General features: G+C 35.7%; 1 protein-coding gene across 3 annotated transcripts in view; it reads left to right on the top strand.

Moving 5' to 3' along the window:
• The window catches only part of SCAPER (S-phase cyclin A associated protein in the ER), a 522,888-nt gene that overhangs the window by 235,636 nt on the left and 265,058 nt on the right, over positions 1 to 22,194 (top strand). For all 3 annotated transcript variants that reach the window (XM_060617955.3, XM_060617952.3, XM_060617953.3), the window contains one exon: positions 20,810 to 20,875. In XM_060617955.3, the coding sequence (XP_060473938.1) occupies positions 20,810 to 20,875 (66 nt within the window). The remainder of the gene's footprint in view (positions 1 to 20,809; positions 20,876 to 22,194) is intronic.

The raw sequence follows: 22,194 nt of genomic DNA, 5'->3' as shown, positions 1-22,194 counted from the left end.
GTATCATTCAGGGCCCTTGTTTCTTTATTGACCGTGTGTCTAGATGATCTATCCATTTCTGTAAGTGGGGTGTTAAAGTCCCCTGCAATGACCACATTCTTATCAATAAGGTTGCTTATGTTTATGAGTAATTGTTTTATATATTTGGGGGCTCCGGTATTCGGCACATAGACATTTATAATTGTTGGCTCTTCCTGATGGATAGACCGGTAATTATTATATAATACCCTTCTTCATCTCTTGTTAGAGCCTTTAATTTAAAGTCTAGTTTGTCTGATATAAGTATGGCTACTCCAGCTTTCTTTTGGCTTCCAGTAGCATGATAAATAGTTCTCCATCCCCTCACTCTCAATCTAAAGGTGTCCTCAGATCTAAAATGAGTCTCTTGTAGACAGCAAATAGATGGGTCTTGTTTTTTTATCCATTCTGATACCCTATGTCTTTTGGTTGGCGCATTTAATCCATTTACATTCAGTGTTATTATAGAAAGATACGGGTTTAGAGTCATTGTGTTGTCTGTATGTTTTATGCTTGTAGTGATGTCTCTGGTACTTTGTCTCACAGAATCCCCCTTAGGATCTCTTGTAGGGCTGGTTTAGTGGTGACAAATTCCTTCAGTTTTTGTTTGTTTGGGAAGACCTTTATCTCTCCTTCTATTCTAAATGACAGACTTGCTGGATAAAGGATTCTCGGCTGCATATTTTTTCTGTTTAGCACACCGAAGATATCGTGCCAATCCTTTCTGGCCTGCCAGGTTTCAAAAGAGAGATCAGTCACGAGTCTTATAGGTCTCCCTTTATATGTGAGGGCACGTTTATCCCTTGCTGCTTTCAGAATTTTCTCTTTATCCTTGTATTTTGCCAGTTTCACTATGATATGTCGTGCAGAAGATCGATTCAAGTTACGTCTGAAGGGAGTTCTCTGTGCCTCTTGGATTTCAATGCCTTTTTGCTTCCCCAGTTCAGGGAAGTTCTCAGCTATAATTTCTTCAAGTACCCCTTCAGCACCTTTCCCTCTCTCTTCCTCCTCTGGGATACCAATTATGCGTATATTATTTCTTTTTAGTGTATCACTTAGTTCTCTAATTTTCCCCTCATACTCCTGGATTTTTTTTATCTCTCTTTCTCTCAGCTTCCTCTTTTTCCATAACTTTATCTTCTAGTTCACCTATTCTCTCCTCTGCCTCTTCAATCCGAGCTGTCGTCGTTTCCATTTTGTTTTGCATTTCGTTTAAAGCGCTTTTCAGCTCCTCGTGACTGTTCCTTAGTCCCTTGATCTCTGTAGCAAGAGATTCTCTGCTGTCCTCTATACTGTTTTCAAGCCCAGCGATTAATTTTATGACTGTTATTCTAAATTCACTTTCTGTTATATTATTTAAATCCTTTTTGATCAGTTCATTAGCTGTTGTTATTTCCTGGAGATTCTGTTGAGGGGAATTCTTCCGTTTGGTCATTTTGGATAGTCCCTGGCGTGGTGAGGACCTGCAGGGCACTTCCCCTGTGCTGTGGTGTATAACTGGCGTTGGTGGGCGGGGCCGCAGTCCGACCTGATGTCTGCCCCCAGCCCACCGCTGGGGCCACAGTCAGACTGGTGTGTGCCTTCTCTTCCCCTCTCCTAGGGGTGGGATTCACTGTGGGGTGGTGTGGCCCATCTGGGCCACTTGCACACTGCCAGGCTTGTGGTGCTGGGGATCTGGCGTATTAGCTGGGGTGGGTAGGCAAGGTGCAGGGGGCAGGAGGGGCAGGCTTAGCTCGCTTCTCCTTAGGTGATCCACCTCAGGAGGGGCCCTGTGGCAGCGGGAGGGAGTCAGATCCGCTGCCTGCGGAGGTTTGGCTCCGCAGAAGCACAGAGTTGGGTGTTTGCGCAGAGTGAGCGAGTTCCCTGGCAGGAACTGGTTCTCTTTGGGATTTTGGCTGGGGGATGGGCGGGGGAGATGGCGCTGGCGAGCGCCTTTGTTCCCCACCAAACTGAGCTCTGTCGTCCGGGGGCTCAGCAGCTCTCCCTCCCTTTGTCCTCCAGCCTTCCCGCTTTCTGAGCAGAGCTGTTAACTTATGACCTCCCAGACGCTAAGTCGCGCTTGCTGTCAGAACACAGTCCGTCAGGCCCCTCCGCTTTTGCCAGCCAGACTCGGGGGCTCTGCTTGGCCGCGAGCCACCCCTCCGCCCAGGCTCCCTCCCGCCAGTCTGTGGAGCACGCACCGCCTCGCAGCCCTTCCTACCCTCTTCCGTGGGCTTCTGCGCTTGGCTCCGGAGACTCCGTTCTGCTAATCCTCTGGTGGTTTTCTGGGTTATTTAAGCAGGTGTACGTGGAATCTAAGTGATCAGCAGGGTGCGCTGTGAGTCCTGCTCTTCCCTCTCTCTCCTCAGATGCCTTTTTCTGCATCTATTGAAATGGGCCTTTTAATTTTATCAATGAAGTATGTTATATTGATTTTTATAACAGCTTTATTGAGATATTCACATACTATACAGTTCACCCACAAAATCTACACAACTCTGTATTGATTATTGGGGAATAATTGACATACAACATAATGATTTGATATTTTTATATATTGTGAAAAGATCACTACAATAAATCATTAACATCTGTCACCATACATAGTTACTGAATTTTTTTCTTTTTCTTTAAGATTTGCTCTCGTAGTCACTTTCAAATACATAGTACACTACATCCCCATCACATTTATTTTATAACAAGAAGTTTGTACTTTTTAAAAAAATTTTTTTAATGTTTATTTATTTTTGAGAGAGAGAGAGGGAGAGGGAGAGATAGCACAAGCAGGGGAGGGACAGAGAGAGAGGGAGACACAGAATCCAAAGCAGGCTCCAGGCTCTGAGCTGTCAACACAGAGCCTGACGTGGGGCTCAAACCCATGAACTGTGAGATCATGACCTGAGCCAAAATTGCGTAACTGACTGAGCCACCCTCATGCCCCAGAAGTTTGTACTTTTTAACTCTCTTCAACCATTTTGCCCACCTTCATCCCCCACCTATGACAATCACCAGTCTATTCTTTGTGAAGAGCTTGGTTGATTTTGGGTTTTTGGTTTTTTTTTTTTTTTTTTTTTGGTCGTTTTGTTGTTGTTACCAAAATGAGATCATATGGTATTTGTCTTTGTTTGACTTATTTCACTTAGCATAATGCCCTCAGAGTCCATCTGTGTTGTTGCAAATGGCAAAATTTTATTCATTTTTATGGCTGAGTAATATTCTATTGTGTATATATACTTATACACACTCCACATTTTCTTTATCCATTCACCTGTTGATAGACACTTAGGTTGTTTCTATATCTTGGCTATTGTAAATAATGCTGCAGTGAACATGGGGTGCACATATCTTTTCAAGTTAGTGTTTTCACTTTCTTTGAGTAAATACCAGAAGTGTAATTACTGGATCGTATAGTACTTTAATTTTAAGTTTTGTTTTGTTTTTTTGTGGAACCTCCATACTGCTTTCCATAGTGGCTACGCCAGATTACATTCCCAGCACAAGGGTTCCCTTTGTTCCACATCCTCACCAACAGTTGTTACTTCTTGTCTTTTTGATAGCCATTCTGACAGGTGTGAGGTGATATCTCATTGTGGTTTTGATTTGCATTTCTCTGATGATTAGTGATATTATACATCTTTTCATGTGTATGTTCCCCATCTATATGTCATCATTGAAAAGTGTTCAGATCTTCTGCCCATTTTTTAATCAGATTTTTTGTTTGTTTTTGAGTTGTATGAGTTCTTTGTATTTTGGAGATTACCCTTTTATCAGATGTATGATTTGCAAATATTTTCTCCCTCCTAGTAGTTGCCTTTTCATTTTGTTAATGGTTTCTTTTGCTGTGCAGAAGTTTGCTAGTTTGATGTGTTCACACTTGTTGATTTTTTGGTGCCAAATCCAAAAAAATCTTCACCAAGACCAATGTAAAGGAGCTTACCACCTGTGTTTCCTTCCAGGACTTTTATGGTGTCTTGTCTATAATCCATTTTGGGTTAATTTTTATATATGGTGTAAGATAGTGTTCCAGTTTCATTCTTTTGCATGTGACTGTCCAGTCTTCTTAATACTATTTACTGAAGACCCTGTCCTTTCTCTGTTATTTATTCTTAGCTCCTTTATTGTGTATTATTGACCATGTATGTGCATTTTTCTTTTCTGGGTTCTCTTGTTCTATTGATATATATGTCTGTTTTTATGCCAATACCATACTTTTTTGATTACTGTTACTTTGTAATGTAGTTTGAAATCAGAGTATGATACCTCTAGCTTTGTTCTTTCTCAGGATTTCTTTGGCTGTTTGGTTCTTTTATGGTTTCATACAAATTTGAGAACTGTTTGTTCTAGTTCCATGAAAAATGTCATTGGAATTTTGATATGGATTGCACTGAATCAGTAGATTGCTTTGCACATTATGGACATTTTAGCAATATTCTTCCAATCCTTGAGCATAGAATATCTATCCATGTATTCAATGTTTTCTTCAATTTCTTTCATCAGTGTCTTGAAGTTTTTATAGTGTACAGGTCTTTCACCTTCTTGGTTAAATTTAATACTGGATTTTTTTTGATGTAATTATAAATGAGATTATTTTTTAGGTTTTCCTTTCTGATAGTTATTAGCATATAGAAATACATCAGATTTCTATATATTGATTTTATACTCTGCAACTTTACTAAATTCACTTATTCTTACAGTATTTTGGTGGAGTCTTTAGGGCTATATAGTATCATGTCATCTGAAAATAGTGACAATTTTATTTCCTCCTTATCAATATAAATACCTTTTATTTCTTTTTCTTGCCTAGCTTCTCTGGCTAGTACTTACAATACTATGCTTAATAAAATTCGTGAGAGTAGACATCCTTGTCTGTGGGAAATAAGTTTAAGAATTCTGTATGCTTGCACCAGTGGGTTAACAAGGCTTAGGGCAGAAAGCCACTACAGGGCAAAAGTGCCCAAGGCCAGTCATTAAGTAAGACAAAGCATAGAGGTGGAAAGCCGCCACCTGGGTGAAAGCGCCCAAAGTTAATCACTAACTAAAACAAGGCTTAGGGCAAAAGGCTGTCTCCACAGGATGAAAGCATTTGAGAACAATTAGAGGTGGAAAGCTGCTATGGGGTGAAAGTGCCCAAGGTTAGCTAATGAAAAGGGTGCTTTGTTAGCCTTGAGGCAGCATGCTCCAGCAATCTTAACCTTCAGAGATAACAGCTAGTTGGCTCTATTGTCACAGAGAAACACTGTTCACCTGGCATCTGGCACCAATATAGCATTGTGCTTTAATCTCAACTTCTAATGCCACTCACTTCCCAAACCCTTTGCTTCTTACACAAATTAATGGTCACTATCTTATTGTTTTCTTCTGCGCATTCACTGCATTTGTAAAACCTTGAGAGCTCAATAAAATAGAGACAAAACCTCTGTTTGGGGCTCTTGTCTCCTCCCGGATATCAGCCTCTCTCGTATTCAATTCTGTGTCCACTCTCTTGCTGGACAAGAGAGAATTCCAGACTCAAAGTCTGAGACACTTGTCATGTTCTTGAACTTAGAAGAAAAGCTTGCAACTTTTGACTTTGTCATATATAGCTTTTATTGTATTTAGGTATGTGCTCCCTATACCCATTTTGTTGAACGTTTTTATCAAAAATGGATGTTGAGTTTTATCAAATGCTTTTTCTGGATCTATCAAAATGATGCTATTTTTAATTTTCATTTTGTTAACGAAGTGTATTATGTTGATTCATTTGGGAAAATTGAACCATATGTGCAACTTGGGAATAAATCTCAATCATAGGGTATAACTCTTTTAATGTGTTGTTGAATTTTGTTTGCTAATATTCTATTGAGGATCTATAATAATTTTTGAATATTAAATCAAGCTTATATTCCTGGAATAAACACCCTTTCCTTAGTATTTATTATCTTTTCTATATATCGTTAGATTTAATTTACTAGCTCTTTATAAAGGATTGTCACATTTATGCTTATGATGAATATTGATCTGTAGTTACCTTACAATGTCTTTGTCTGGTTTTGGTATCAAGAGAATGTTGGCCTCATTAAATGAGTTTGAGAACTAGTCCCTTTTCTATTTTTGAAGGGATTTCTAGATGATTGGGTTTTTCTTATTCAAATGATAATATTCATAAGTGAAGTCATATATCTTCCATCAGTTTTGGTAATCTGTGTCTTTCAAGTAGTTTGTCCATTTGATCTAAGTTGTTGAACTTATTAATGTAAAGTTGCATACAGTTGTCCATTATACTTATGGTTTTTGGTACTGTACATAAGAAGGTTGGAAGTCAACACTCACTCCATCCTAACAAAAAGTCAAAATCTGAACAAACTGAAAAATTAGCAACTCTTCTTAGGATCTGTAAGACAAGTGAAATAAAAGGGCAAACTGCAGCCCCTAAAAGTGGAGAAACAGACAAACAAGTAGAGACTTACAGGTTACTAGACCAGATACCTATAAGCAGAAACCTCTGTAGAAACCAGTACTGGGATAAGAAAACCTGCATCTCTGGAGGTTCAGTGTGGACAAGGCTTAGAGTCAAAACTACAGGATATCCCCACACTTTGTTAAGTTTTACCTCCAAGAGCTTGACCATGTTCTTATATTGAATGCCAGAGAAAAATCTTGCCACACTTCTACTTCCAGCATGAGGAGGGGATAAGGAACCATTTTGAAATATAAAGATGCCTGCCCTGAGGCAAAAGTATTTAATCAGAGCCTAATATGCTGGTGGTTTAGCAGAGATTAATTGACTTGAGGGAAGGAAAATACCTTCCCTTTAATCTTTCACCTGAAGGAAGGGAGAGAGAAGGGAAATACTCAACTCCAGCCCATTTTAGCCATTCTGTCCTACCTCAGGGAAGAAAAGAGCCTGAGAAGCACTTGTGAAGTTTAAAGTTAACAGGCCCTGGTACAATAAAAGACAGACATAATCATGGGAGTAGAGAATGTTCTCCTTCTCTCATACCTTATTACCATATTACTAAAGGCCTATTTATAACAGTTCCATATACTCTGTCTATATCATGTCTAGCTGTCAAGTAAAACTACAGGACTTACTAAAAGGTAAAATATGGTTTGAAGAGACAGAGCAAACATTGGAGTTAGACTCAGATATGCTAGGGATATTGGAATTGTTACACTGGAAATTTAAAACAATTTGATAAATATGCTAAGTGTTCTAATGGATAAAGTTGACAGCATGCAAGAAGAGAGGACAATTTAAGCAGAGAGAAATTCTAAGAAAGACTAAAAAAGAAATACTAGAGGTTAAAAACACTGCAGTAGAAATGAAAAATACCTTTGATGGGCTTATTACTATACTGGACATGACTGAAGAAAGCATCTCTGAGCTTCAAGATATTGAAAAAGAAACTCCCCCACCAAACCCCTGAAATAGACTCAAATACAGAGAACAAATTGATGGTTGCCAGGGGGACATGAGGGAGAGATGAGTGAAATAGGTGAAGGGGACAAAAGGGTACAAACTACTAGTTATAAAATAAATAAGTCATGAGGGTGTTACATGCATAGGGAATATAGTCAATAATACTGTAATAACTTTTTATGATGACAGATGATAACTACACTTATGGTGAGCATTTCACAACGTATAGAATTGTGAAATCACTATGTTGTATACCTGAAACTAATATAATATTGCATGTCAACTGTACGTAAATAAAAAATAAAAATTCAGTGTGGCTTGGTGGCTCAGTTGGTTGATTTCAGCTCAGGTCATGATCTCACAATTTGTGAGATCGAGCCCTGCATCGGGCTCTATACTGACAGCGCATGGCCTGCTTGGGATTCTCTCTCTGCTCCTCCCCTGCTTGTGCTGTCTCTCCCTCTCTGTCTCTGTCTCTCTCAAAATAAATAAACTTAAAAAAATTAGAATTAAAAATAGTGTTAGGTGTGTGAGACAGTTAATTAAAAAATACTTTAGTAAAAAAGAAAAAACTTCCAAAACCAAAAGCAACAGAAAAGACTGAAAAAAAAAAAACAACCCAAAACCCTCAAAACATAATATCTAAGAACTATGAGACAACTACAAAGCACATAACGTGTAAATGAGAATACAGGAAGGGGAAGGTAGGGCAAAAGGAACAGAAGCAGTATATGAAGCAGTGATGACTGAGAATTTCTCCAAATTAATTTCAGATACCAAACCACAGATCCAGGAGACTCAGATAACCTCAATCATGATAAATGATTCCCCTTCCCCCCCCCAACCCCCGCCAAAATCCAAATGACACTTTGGCATATATTCAAGCTCAGAAAAACAAAAAGAATCTTGAAAGAAAGCAGACGGAAGAAAATGCCATACTTATGGTGGAGCAAAGATAAGAATTACATCCAGCTTCCCTTCAGAAAGCATCCATGAAAGCTCATATGGAGCATTCATTAAGGTAGACCACATTTGGGGCCAGAAAAGACACCTTAACAAATTTGAAAGAATAGAAATCATATAGTGACTATTATTAAACCACAGTGGAATTATAATAGAAATCATGATTAGAATGCTGAAATTTCCCCAAATGCTTGGTGATTAAAGAAAACACTTTTAAATGATACATTGGTTAAAGAGGAACTCTCAAGAGAAATTTAAAAATTATTTTAACCTAAATGAAAATGAAAACACAAGTTACCAAAATTTGTGTGATTCAGTAAAAGCAGTACTTAGAATTAAATTTGGATATTAGAAAAGAAGAAAGATCTAAAATCATCTAAGATTCCACCTTAGGAAACTAGTAAAAGAAGAACAAATTAAATCTGAAGTAAGCAAAACAAAAGAAATAAAAATTATTGCAGAAGTCAATGAAATTGAAAAGAAATCAATAGAGAAAATCAAGACCAACACCAATAATACTAGTTCTTTGAAAGATAGATAGCATTGGTAAACTTCTAGTTAGGCTAAGAAAAAAAGGAGACACAAATTAATATAAATGGAAGAGGGGATATCAGTAAGATCCCATGGACATTAAAAGGATAATAAAGAGGGGCGCCTGGGTGGTGCAGTCGGTTAAGCGTCCGACTTCAGCCAGGTCACGATCTCGCGGTCTGTGAGTTCGAGCCCCGCGTCAGGCTCTGGGCTGATGGCTCGGAGCCTGGAGCCTGTTTCTGATTCTGTGTCTCCCTCTCTCTCTGCCCCTCCCCCGTTCATGCTCTGTCTCTCTCTGTCCCAAAAATAAATAAAAAACGTTGAAAAAATTTAAAAAAAAAAAAGGATAATAAAGAAATATTATGAATATCTTTTTTCCCACAAATTTGATAACCTAGGTGAAATCAACAGTTTATTAAAAGACACAATTTGCCGCAATTCACACAAAGAATAGACAATTTAATAGGTATATATCTATTAAAGAAGTTGAATCAATAATTAACTTCCAAAATGAAGTACCAGGCCCAGATGGGTTCACTGGTAAAGTCTACCAGACATTTGAGGAAATTATACCAGTTGTGTACAGTGTCTTTCAGAGTATAGAAGCAGAAGAAATACTTAACCAACGCATTCTATGATGCCACCATTATTTAATACTAAAACCAGGCAAAGATATTAGAAGACAAGAAAATAGATCTCTTTTGTGGACATACATGCAGAAATCCTGAAAATAATATTAGCTAATTAAATCCAACAGTGTATAAAAATAATTATGACCAAGTGGGACATACCTCAGATATGCAAGGCTGGTTCAAAATTTGGAAATCACTTAATATAATCCATCACCTCCATAGACTAAAGAAGAAAAATCACATGATCATGTCAGTAGATGCAGACGAAGCATTTAACAAAACCCAGCACATATTCACAACAAAAACTCTCAGTAAACTAGGAATAGAAAAGAACTTCCTCACTTTTTTAGAATATCTACAATATATGTGCAATTAATAAAATACTTAATGGTAAAAACCTGAAGCTTTCCCACTAAGATCAGGAACAAGGCAGGGATGTCCTCTCACCATTCATTTTCCACATCATAATGGAAGTCCTAGATAATGCAGTAAAACAAGAGAAAGAAATAAAAGGTATACTGGGCATCATGGGGAAGAAGTAAATAAAACTGTCCTTGTTTGCAGATGACATGATTATGTACATAATAAATTTGGAAGAATTGACAAAAAAAAAAGCCCTCCTGGAACTAATAATTATAGTAAGGTTTCAAGATGCAAAGTTAATATACAGTGGTCATTTTTCTCTTTACTGGCATTGAATGTAGAATTTGAGATGGAAGAAAAAAACCACAATACCACATACATTAGTAACCCCCCAAATTAAATACTTAGGTATAAACCTAACAAAATATGTACAAGCTCTATGTAGGAATACTACAAAACTCTGTTAAAAGAAATGAATGGTAGTTATATACCTGACACTAATGTAATATTGTATGTCAACTATACTCAAAAAAAAAAAAGAAATGAAGAGATATTATTCCATGTTTATGAATGCAGAGAATATTGTCAAAATGTCAGTTCTTCCCAGGTTGATTGCATTGATTCAATGCAATCCCAGTCAAAATCCCATCAAGTTATTTTACGGATATTGGCAAACTAATTCCAGAGTTTATATGGAGAGGCAAAAGACCCAGATTAGCCACTATGCTATTGAAAAAGAAGAACAAAGTTGGAGGATTGACAATACCTGACTTCAGAACTTATTATAAAACTATAGTAATTAAGACAGTATGGTATTAGCAAAAGAATTGATAGATAGATCAATGCAAAAAATAGCCCAGAAATAGACCCATATAAACAGAGTGAACTGATCTGTGACAGAGGAACAAAGACAATACAATATGGGAAGGATAGCCTTTTCAATAAATGGTGTTGGATGACTGGACATCCACAGCTAAAAATGAATCTGGACACTGATTTTACACTTTATACATGTCATTTTACATTTGTCCAAACCCACAGAATATAGAACACTTAGAGTGAATCCTAATGTAAACTATGGATTTGGGGTGATAATAATGTGTCAGTGTAGGTTCAATAGTTGTAACAAATGTACCACTCTGTTGGGTGTTGTTGACCTTGGGCTTAAGCATGTGTGGGGCAACAGGTATATGGGGAATCTCTATACCTTTCTCTCAATTTTTCAGTAAACCTGAAATTTCTATAAAAAATATAGTCTTAAAACATTTTTTTCTATCTTTTTAAACCTCTAAGATTCTATAGTGACATGGCTTTTTTTATTCCTGAAAATTGCGATTGTATTCTTTGATCACTCTGGCCAGGAATTTATCAATTTTAATTAATGAACTTAATTTATGAACTTTCACTGTCATTTGATTTTCATTTTGTTGTATTTCATTTATTTATATTTTAAATTCTTTCTTCCTGTGTTTTCTTTGTATTTATTTTGTCTGTCTCTCTATATTCCTATTGTATCAGTTAATAAAGAATATTAACATTTATTATTATTCATATTCATATTCATTTATTATAATAATATTTCACACTTCCATTTCACACTTCAGTATTTTCCAGTTTGCTTCAAATTTTCAAGCTTTGTTGCTAGATACATACAAATTTAGTATTATTTTATATCCTTGAAAAATTGATCCCGTTACCATTATATTTCTTAATATTATGATTCTTAATATTAATAGCTTCTTAATATTTCTTATGATTAAGTCTACTTTATCTAACTTTATCTATCTACTACTATCTATCTACTTTATCTAACTTTAGTATTCTCATGATAAATCTTTTCCCATTCTTTTAGTTTTAAACTTACAACTTTATCTCCTTATATATTTTTGTGTATTTCTTATAATTGTCATATGTGAGTCTTCCTTTTCTGTCTTTTCTGATACTGTCTATTTGCAGTTTTTAATCAGTTTATATTTACTGAAACTATTGCTGTGGTTGTTTTATGTTTTTTAATTAAAAAAATTTTTTAATGTTTATTTAATCTTGAGAGAGAGAGTGCGAGCAGGGAGATGGGCAGAAAGAGAGGGAGACACAGAATCTGAAGCAGACTCCGCTCTGAGCTGTCAGCAAGTCTGATGGGGGGCTGAAACTCATGAACCATGAGATCATGACCTGAGCCAAGTCGGTCGCTTAACCAACTGAGCCACCCAGTTAACATTTGATATATGTGACACTCACTACCTCAACTGAATTGTAAACTCCTTTATGGCAAAGTCTATGTCTTATACATATTCCCCTTTTTTACATGGTGAAGTAACAGGTGTACAGCAGGTGTTTCCTTTTACTCAGGGATTACTGTCCTAGGCTACTAGTTGATACATGAAAAACAGTAATTCCGTATATACTTTAGGAATTTTCATTGTTGTTCATAACAGAAGGGCTAGTATGATACTAGTTAATCTATAATGACTGAAAACAAAATTGTCAAGCGGCATTATCAACATTTCCCCAGTTATTTTTGCTTTAGCACTTACCATCTTCTAAAGTACTATGTATTTATTATTTATTATACTATGTGTATTAGTATACATATATACTATGTATTATATATATTATACTATATTATTTAATATAGTATGTATATTATTATTTATTTACACATTGCTTTTCTCCCACTGGAATATATACATGAGGATTTTTGTCTCTATTGCTGGCACCTATTAGGTTTTCAACAAACATTAGTTAAAAAGAATTAGATGAGATTGGATTATGAAAATAGTGTTCATATCACTGGGATTTCTTTGGCTTTATAAAAGTAGAGAAAAGAACTATGAATTTACTTTCATAAATCAGAATTCAGCCTTGAGGCATGATGGTCCATTCCAGGTTTCATGGTTACAGTTAGTGAGGGTAAGGCTGTAGGGACCTGATTTTAGATGATGTAAAACCAGAGATATTTGGTCTTCCTTTGACACCAGCTAGATGAGGGACATTGTCTAATGGCAAAGCCAGAATTAGCAGGTGGTTTAAATTGTGGGTATGTGTTCTAAAGCTAATTAGTAAGGTTCTATATGACCTATACTGGATGAACTGTGAGAGTGTATGTGGTTCCTTGAAAGTTTTGACATTCAGGCAAAAAATTTATTCTGAAAGAGGAGTCCATAAGAGGGGTCAGAACTTTGTTTGCTGCTGGAAATTAGGTGGAAAGGATCCATCATGTGGTGCAGAAGACCAAGAAAAGCAGTCTAGTAAAGCTCTAATCACTAAACTGCATTTTAGAACAGAAGTGTGATGACGTTAAGCAAGAAATTAGATTTGTGGGACAGATTGTCATTGATCTGGAGTTTGAATGGAGGTAGGAATGAGCAGGGGAGAGAGCTGCTAGTTAGAGCAACTATTAGAGTCATAGGTTTTCACTGTATATAGCCAGACCTGTGTCTGCAGTATTGGCAGCTTGCATATCACCTTTCAGTTATCCAGTGGTAATCACTAGGATAACAGAATCCTTATCTCTGAGAATAAAGGACTTTCAAGAAGATGTCCTGAAATGATGGAAGGAGAGCAATGAGAGAATGAAGGTGTGTGTCTATGTATACCTATATACATATGAATAAATATAGGTATGTAAACATATAAATGAATATTTGAGAAGAGAAAGTGAATAGCTATCTGTCCATAATGTGTTTTAGAGGTAAATTCAGGTATAGATACATGCACAGACAAACATAGAGTCTGCCTTGAATTTATGTTTGAGATATGATAGGGTTAATCCTTGGCTTACCATTGACCAGTGAGCCCAACCATGGTCATGGAGACTGTAGTTGAGCAGAAGAGAGGCAGGGGAAAGATATAAGGGCTAACAACTATTATAGGATTCTGATGTAGAACTTTAAGGTGAAACCTTTTGCATCCTTTATATGTGTTGGTTATGTCCTCTGTGGTCTTAAGGAATCCATTCAACACATTATTCAGATATTTGAATGATCAGCAAACAAAAGTGAATAGAACATAACTTCTACCCTTGTGACGTTTACAAGGTATTAATAGAGATAAATTACGTATAAATAACCCTTATATGAGACAGTGTGTCCACAGTAGCAGAAGAAAGGTACAAATAAGTATTTAGGTGAACTCTAGGGAGAATAAACTTAGTTATGCCTGGGTAGTCAGGGAAGACTACTTATACAATTGATGATGATGATAAAAAGAAATACATATAAACAAAAAGTGGCTCGTATTTATTAGGCTCTTTATTATGCCCCAGATATTGTCTTAGACTAGAAGTACCCATTATAAGCAAAATTAAAATAGTCTGTGAGTGTTCATTGTGTTGGTAATCCTAAGAGCAGAAACTTGAGTAATAGTTTAGATAGCCAATAATAAGGAGACTATCAAGTAATGTATGGCATGATGTTTTTAGAATATGTAACATGGGCATGTGTTTATAATGTGGAATATGGAAATCCACTGTATGCTTTTAAGAGAATGAGAGTGAAAAAGTTTGACCTGAAAGACTCTCTGAGACCCTCTGGAAATCAGATTATACTCTAAAAACTATCAGCCAATTAAATAAGAAAAAAACTCAATTGATAACAAGTGTTGTGTTGCTTTGCAATATGAATTGAATCATGAAACAGGACAATGATTTTCAAACTGTGATCCTTATACTTCTTGCATTGGAGTCAATTGAGATCCTTTTTAAAAGGTAGATTCACACCTAGACTTCAGCTTATTGATTCGGATTCACTTGGTTTTAGTTGAGAAATCTACATTTTAACAAGTTTTTAACTCCTAATGTACCTAACAATTTGATACCTAGTGTTTATAGGAATTTAGAAGTATGGAATCTTAGAGCTAGAAAAGACCTTAAGAATTTAGCTAGTTCTATTGCCTCATCTTACAAATGGAAGAAAACGTAGGCTCAAAGCCTAGGGTTCTAAAGGCTACAGTTATAATAAAAAAAATTGTTTTAACTTCCTCACACATAATTAGACAATGGTTCGTTAAAGATCAAAATTAAATGCCAGAATGTTTGGCACAGACATGTGGTGGAGGAGATGGATAGAAGAAAGAAATCTGAAATAGATTATGTAGATGTCTTGATGTAAGCGAAGGAGACAGGAAGAAATTGCTGATGACCCTAGAGATTCTAGCTATATACCAATGTCCTTGACTGAAGCAGAGCCAAAAGAAGGAAATTCTGGCTTTTGTGACAACATGGATGGACCTTAAGGGTGTTAAACTAAGTGAAAAAAGTCAGAGAGACAAATACTATATGATTCCACTTATATGTGGAATCTGAAAAAGACAAACTCATAGGAACAGAGTAGAAATGGTGATTGTCAGTGGCTTGGGAGTCAAGGAAATGAGATGTTGGTCAGAGTACCAACTTCCAGCTATGAAATGAATAAGTTCTGGGGATCTAATAAACAGGTTGGTGACAATCATTAGCAATACTATATAACTTGAAAGTTACTAAGTATATACTAAATGTTCCGTCACACACACAAAATGGTAGTTATATGGGTATTGGAGGTGTTTACTAACCTTATTGTATTCATTTTGCAATATATACAGCTAGATATAGATATAGACATAAGGTGATTACATTGTACCCCTTAAACTTACACTATGCTATATATCAATTATATCTCAATAAAGTTGGGGAAGAAAAGAAATAGGGGCACAGATAAAGATGATGTGATAGATGCTATGTGAGTAGGTTTGAGCTATCAAAGGGATATCCCAGAGGAACTGGTAGACAGGGCTCCCATTTGTATGTGTGTTAAATGTCTACTTATTCTTTTTAACTGAAATTTATTTTTGTAAAAGTAATATTTTCCTCCTGTTCTTTGCCTTCAGCATTAGTCTGTGCAGATATTTATAATACTGCCCTCCTGCTGGAAGCAGTAGCCTAACTGGTGAAAATGTCTCAAAACAGTTCTCAAGAAAAAAATCTCATAATGTCCCAAAAGTATACTGTGCAAATCTAAATTTATAAAATGCAGATGGTAATGTGAAAGAAAATAAAGTTGGATAGCTAGAACAGGGTCACATTATAGAGAGCCTTGAATGCCATTTAGCAGATTGACTAGATCTTTTGGAAAGGAACCACCATAGGTAACAAAGGGAGTAACATCAAGAAGCCAGTGATTTGGGAAGATTTATAACCTGTGCTATGCTACAGGGTTACAAGGTTGAGAACTTGAGTGAATAGGAGGTTATTCTACTAATCCAAGCATGAAGTGATAGGCCTTACATTATAGTATACTGCAGAAAAAATTAGGAGTAAAGAAAATAATCAAAAAGTGTTTTCATCTAATAATTTTTGATGATATATTATTTGAAAAAGTGAAAAATAGAAAATAATTTTGAAATTTCAGTCCAAGGTACTATTGAGAAATCTAGTGAAGTGGATATACAATGGTAACCATGAGTTTTGCTTTAAAGTTGTAGAGGAAAAGATGAAGGTTGAACTACCAAGTGAAGAGCTAGAAAAGTTTGACATTTGGACTGAAAGCTAAAGTTATATAGTTAGCATACATTATTATAAGCATTCATTATTATAATATTAAAATTTCAATGGTGAGAATAATAGTTATTAAATAGAAATTAAAGAAGATGAAGCCTTGCAAAGGGCAGTGATACTGAGCTGTAAAATACAGGGACAGAAACGTCAAGAAGGAATAGAGAGAAAAGGCCATTGTGTTTGATACTAATCAAGATCATTGCAGACTTTCAAGAATGCATTTAATGGAGTAGCATGTTTATATAATCATGATTCTGCCTCCATTTTTTCATTGTTGCCATTCTGTTTCTTGAATATACCTTAATGTATTGGCACTTAAAGTTCTGTCTACCCAATCTGAGCTTTCCCCAGATTTATCTGTGACCAGCTTCTTCACTTCATTCAAGTTTCTACTTAGAGTTATCATTATTATTTTTTTTAAGTTTATTCATTTTGAGAGAGAAGAGAGAGTATGTTGAAGGGGCAGAGGGAAAGAATCCCAAGCAGGGCCTGCACCATTAGTGTCGAACCCGATGCGGGGCTCAAACCCACAAACCGTGAGATTATGACCTGGGCCAAAATCAAGAGTCAGACGCTTAACCAACTTAGCCACACAGGCACCCCTAGAGTAATTATTTAGAAATCTTTCACGAGGCCCTCTGTATATCCCATGACTCCTCAACACACACATATATACAGTTACTCTATATTGATTGTTCTGTTTTCTTCATAGCATTTCTTATTTTCAGATTTCTTTCCTTCCTTGCTTCCTTCCTTCCTTCCTTCCTTCCTTCCTCATTTCCCTCCTCCCTTCCTTCCATTTCCCCCCACTGTAAACTTTCATATGAGAATAATTACCTTATTGAGCTTTTTATATCTGAGTTTTTTGTATACTATATGTTTAATGCTGAGAATAATTTTTGATACATTATACATACTCAATAAATATTTATTGAATGAATAATAAAACATGAATATATGAGAAACTATCTGAAGAAGAAATAATAGTATTAAATCAGATTTCATTTGATTTTCTGTGAAACTAAAATTATTTGGGTATTCTTTTGTTTATTATTTACTTATTATTTTTTAAAATATAATTTATTGTCAAATTGGCCAATATACAGTATGTAAAATGTGCTCTTGGATTTTGGGTATTATTAAAATTGGCAAGATTAAAAGTGAAGAATGGGACACATGGGGTTTAATTCCTTTATTATTAAGTTTTTTATTTTAATTCCAGCAAAGTTAACATACAGTGTTAATTTCAAGCGTACACTACAGTGATTCAGCAATTCTATACATTACTCAGTGCTCGTCATCGTAAGTGTATTCTTTAATTGCCTTCAGCTATTTCACCCATCCCTCCACCCCCCACCCCCCACCCCTTTGGTAACCATGTTTGTTCTCTGTAGTTGAGAGTCTGTTTTTTGGTTTGTCTCTTTTTTTTCCTTTGTTCATTTGTTTTGCTTCTTAAATTCCACATGAGTGAAATCATATGATTTGTCTGTCTCTGACTTATTTCACTTAGCATTATACTCTGTAGCTCCATCCGTGTTGTTGCAAATGGTAAAATTTCACTCTTTTTATGGCTGAATAATATTCCACATATACTTATGGAATAATATAATATTTTATTATAATTTATATATAATATAAATATAATAATATTATATATGTAATATAATATTCCATATAAATTCCATACACACACACATATATGCCATATCTTCTTTATCCATTCATCTATACATGGACCCTGGGGGTGCTTCCATCATTTGGCTATTATGTAAATAATGCTGCCATAAACATAGGGGTGCACGTAACCCTCTGAATTAGTGCTTTTGTATTTTTTGGGTAAATACCCACTAGTGCAATTAATGGGTCCTAATGTAGTTCTGTTTTTAACTTTTTGAGGAAACTGAATACTGTCTTCCACAGGGGCTGCACCAGTTTGTATTCCCACCAACTGTGCAAGAGAGGGTTCCTGTTTCTCCACATCCTTGCCAACACCTATTGTTTCTTTTGTTGTTGATTTTAGCCATTCTGGCAGGTTTGAGGTGGTATCTCATTGTAGTTTTGATTTGCATTTCCCTTATGATGAGTGATGTTGAGCATCTTTTCATGTGTCTGTTGGCCATCTAGATATCTTAACAGTATTTGTTCTTCCATTCCATGAACATGAAATCCATTTATTTGTGTTGTCTTCAGTTTCTTTCATCAGTGTTTTATAGTTTTCAGAGTGCAGGTCTTTTGCCTCTTTGGTTAGGTTTATTCCTAGGTATTATTTTTGGTGCATTTTTAAATGGGATTATTTTCTTAATTTCTCTTTCTGCTGCTTTGTTATTAATGTATAGACATTCAACCAATTTCTGCACATTGATTTTGTATCCTAGAACCTCAATAAGTTCACTTATCAGTTCTAGTAGTTTTTTGCTGGAGTCTATAGGGTTTTCTGCATTTAGTATCATATTATCTGCAAATGATTAAAGTTATACTTCTTCCTTACCAATTTGGATGCCTCATATTTCTTTTTCTTGTCTGATTCATGTGCCTAAGACTTCCAGTATTATGTTGAATGAAAGTGGGGGAGAGTGGACATCCTTGTCTTGTTCCTGACCATAGGGGAAAGCTCTCACTTTTTTTCCCATTGAATATGTTTGCTCATATAAAGCTTTTATTATGTTGAGGTGTGTTCCCTCTACATCAACTTTGTTGGGGGCTTTTATCATGATTGGTGTTAAACTCTATCAGATGTTTTTTTCTGCACCTACTGAAATGATCATATGGTTTTTATCCTTTGTCTTGTTGATGTGATGTGTCACTTTGATTAATTTGGGAATATTGACCCACCCTTGCATCCCAGGAACAAAGCACACGTTGAGTGTGGTGAATGATTTCTTTAATGTATTGCTGGATTGGATTCAGTTTGGTAGTATTTTATTGAGGTTTTTTGCATCCTCAAGGATATTGGTCTGTAGTTCTTATTTTTAGTGGTGTCTTTATCTGTTTTTGGTATCAGGATAATTCTGGCGTCATAGATTGAATTTGGAATTTTTCCTTCCTTTTCGATATTTTGGAATAGTTTGAGAAGAATAGGTATTAACTCTTTAACTATTTGGTAGAATTCGCCTGTGAAGCCATCTGGTCCTGGACTTCCATTTGCTGGGAATTTTTTTTATTACTGATTCAATTTCATTGCTGGAATTGGTCTGTTCAAAATTTCTATTTCTTCCTGCTTCAAATTAGGGAGATTATATGTTTCTAAGAATTTACCCATTTCTTCTAGGTTGTCCAATTTGTTGGCATATAATTTTTCATAATATTCTCTTATAATTGTTTGTATTTCTGTGGTGTCAGTGGTTATTTTTTTCTTGTGGTACTGATTTTATTTGAGTCTTCTCTCTCTCTCTCTCTCTCTCTCTCTCTCTCTCTCAAAAATAATTACTTGCCACTGTAAAGTGGTTATTTTCCTGTTTTGATATTCCTTAATATTGTGGCTGATAGCAATGAGCATGCGGAGGTTGCAACAGCACATAATTTAATGTTGAACTCTAATTTAGTTATTCTTTTGTTCCCATGTATAACCTGTGCTAATTTGCTTTTTCCTTATTAGGGGTGTTGTAATTTGCATCTTTCATGATTTTTTTTATGGAGTATTGCTTATTTTTTCATTGTGATCTGGATTGATCTACATCGTGAATAATTCTTTCATAGGTCACTAGACTAATTCTTTGAGACTAGGACTCTTTGGGTGAGCAGTTAAAATTTAAGTTAGTATTTTCCTTTTTTTCTTCCAAAAAGAGAAATTGACAAGTTAAGTCAATATTAATGGATTGCTAGAGTGACACCTTTGTTAGATTAACTGTTGATGGCTATCCCTATTGGTTCAGGCAAGCTAGAGCCTAGTTAGACAGTGGCAGAAAAGCATTATCTCAGATTTTTCCAAGCTTTTGGTATTTAAGAAATATAAATAACAAAACAAAACAAATCTTTGTCTCGTCCAGTAACTTTCACTGCCTTTCAAATTATTTCTAAAGTTAAATATTCTTGTATTCAGCTTTGCATTATATACCTCTTAAGGTATATAGATATTTAGCCATTTCAACTATCTTGTAGAAACCTAATATGGTTTTAAATTTAATTATCATGAGTTTAACATTTTTGAAAAATAAGCACCATTCTGTACCATATCTGTAAACTTAGAAATGTTTTTATGAATCTCCTCTTTATCCTATGAGGAAATAATTTTTAGTCTTTTTTGATAACATTTATAGTATTTTAAAGAAATATTCTCAGAAATCAAAGTGTTAAACTAATGTTCCTAATACTGGGAGAGGAGAAACATAGGGTTTTAGATCATCATAAAAATTAGCAGCAAATTAACTGACAGTGATAAAACTTTTTTCTCTTCAGGGCCAAGGAATATGAGAGTTTAATGGAAACAAAAAACTCTGGATCTGACTCACCTTATAAAGCAAAGTGAGTATTTTACCCTATATTTTATTTCTCTATCTCACTGGTGTCTGCCTATACAAAAGTTTATCTGAACTTGTATTCCTGTGATCCTGGGCTTTGGTATTGGTTGCCTAGAGCTTCATTCTTCTAACACAGTGGTCTCCAGCCAGGGATGATTTTGTCAGGGGATGTTTGACTGTGCCTGGGGATATGTAAACACATTTTGGCTATCACAGCTTGGAGAAATGGTGTTACTCCCATCAAGTGTACAGAGACACAGGGATGCTGTTAAACACTCTGCGGTGAGCAAAGAATTATCTCATCCAAAACATCAGTAGCGCCTAAGTAGAGAAATGCTGTTCTAGCAGAACAGGTTCTGGCAGTGCTGTTCTGGTTCTTGCTCTGAGGAGGCCTTGTTTAGGATTGTTGCCAGGGCCACTTGACAGATGAGGAGGATTTGACTCCACCACTGAGTATACATGTAACTACACAGGAGCTAAGTAAACAAAACCATCATCATTTTCCTTCTCTCAAATATGTTACCAGTAGAGGTGTGGTGAGGAAGATACTCAAAAACACTGCTGATGGGAGTGCAAATTAGTGTAGTCTTAGTGAAAGGCAATGTGAATCCAGAGCTTAGAACATACACTGCTGCTTGGTGAAATAACGCAAAATGTGCCCAAATATTTATATACAAAAATAACTATTTTACTGTTATTTTTCATAGTGAAAAAGTCAAGAAATAACTGCCACAAATTGGGGAATATCTATAACCAGTTGTTGGTGTAGATATGCTATATTATTTTAATGTAGCAGTTATTTACATTTAAAACAGAAATATTGTTGCCTTCAGAAATGAGCTACCCACTGGGGCACCTGCATGGCTCAGTCAGTTAAGCGTCTAACTCTTGATTTCAGCTCATGTCTTGATCTCAGGGTCATGAGTTTAAGCTCTGTGTTGGGCTCTGTGCTGGACATGAAGCCTACCTAAAAAAATAGAAAAAGAAATGAGATGCCCTTAAGATAATTACTTTTATCACTTATTGTTTTGAAACAATTAGTCATTGCCATCCTAAAAGAAAAAAATTGTGTAAAATATTAAAGTTAACAAAATTATCAAGATTATGATACTGTATATCTGGAAAACCCAAGAAAATCAAGTGAAAAACTAGTGGAAATAAGAGAATCAATTCAGTAAGGTGGCTGATTACCAAATTAATGTGATAATATTTGACTTTTCTGGGCCTTTGCCTCATTCCAGGCTCCTTACTTGTGTTGCCTCGTTTATTCCTCACAACAACTCAATGAGTTTCATTAGGGAAGCTAAGCCTTAGACAGGTAAG

This window comes from Panthera onca, chromosome B3 (assembly GCF_046562875.1).
Source record: "Panthera onca isolate mPanOnc1 chromosome B3, mPanOnc1 haplotype 2, whole genome shotgun sequence".
Lineage (NCBI taxonomy): Eukaryota > Metazoa > Chordata > Mammalia > Carnivora > Felidae > Panthera > Panthera onca.
This window is presented reverse-complemented; position numbering and strand designations above follow the sequence as displayed.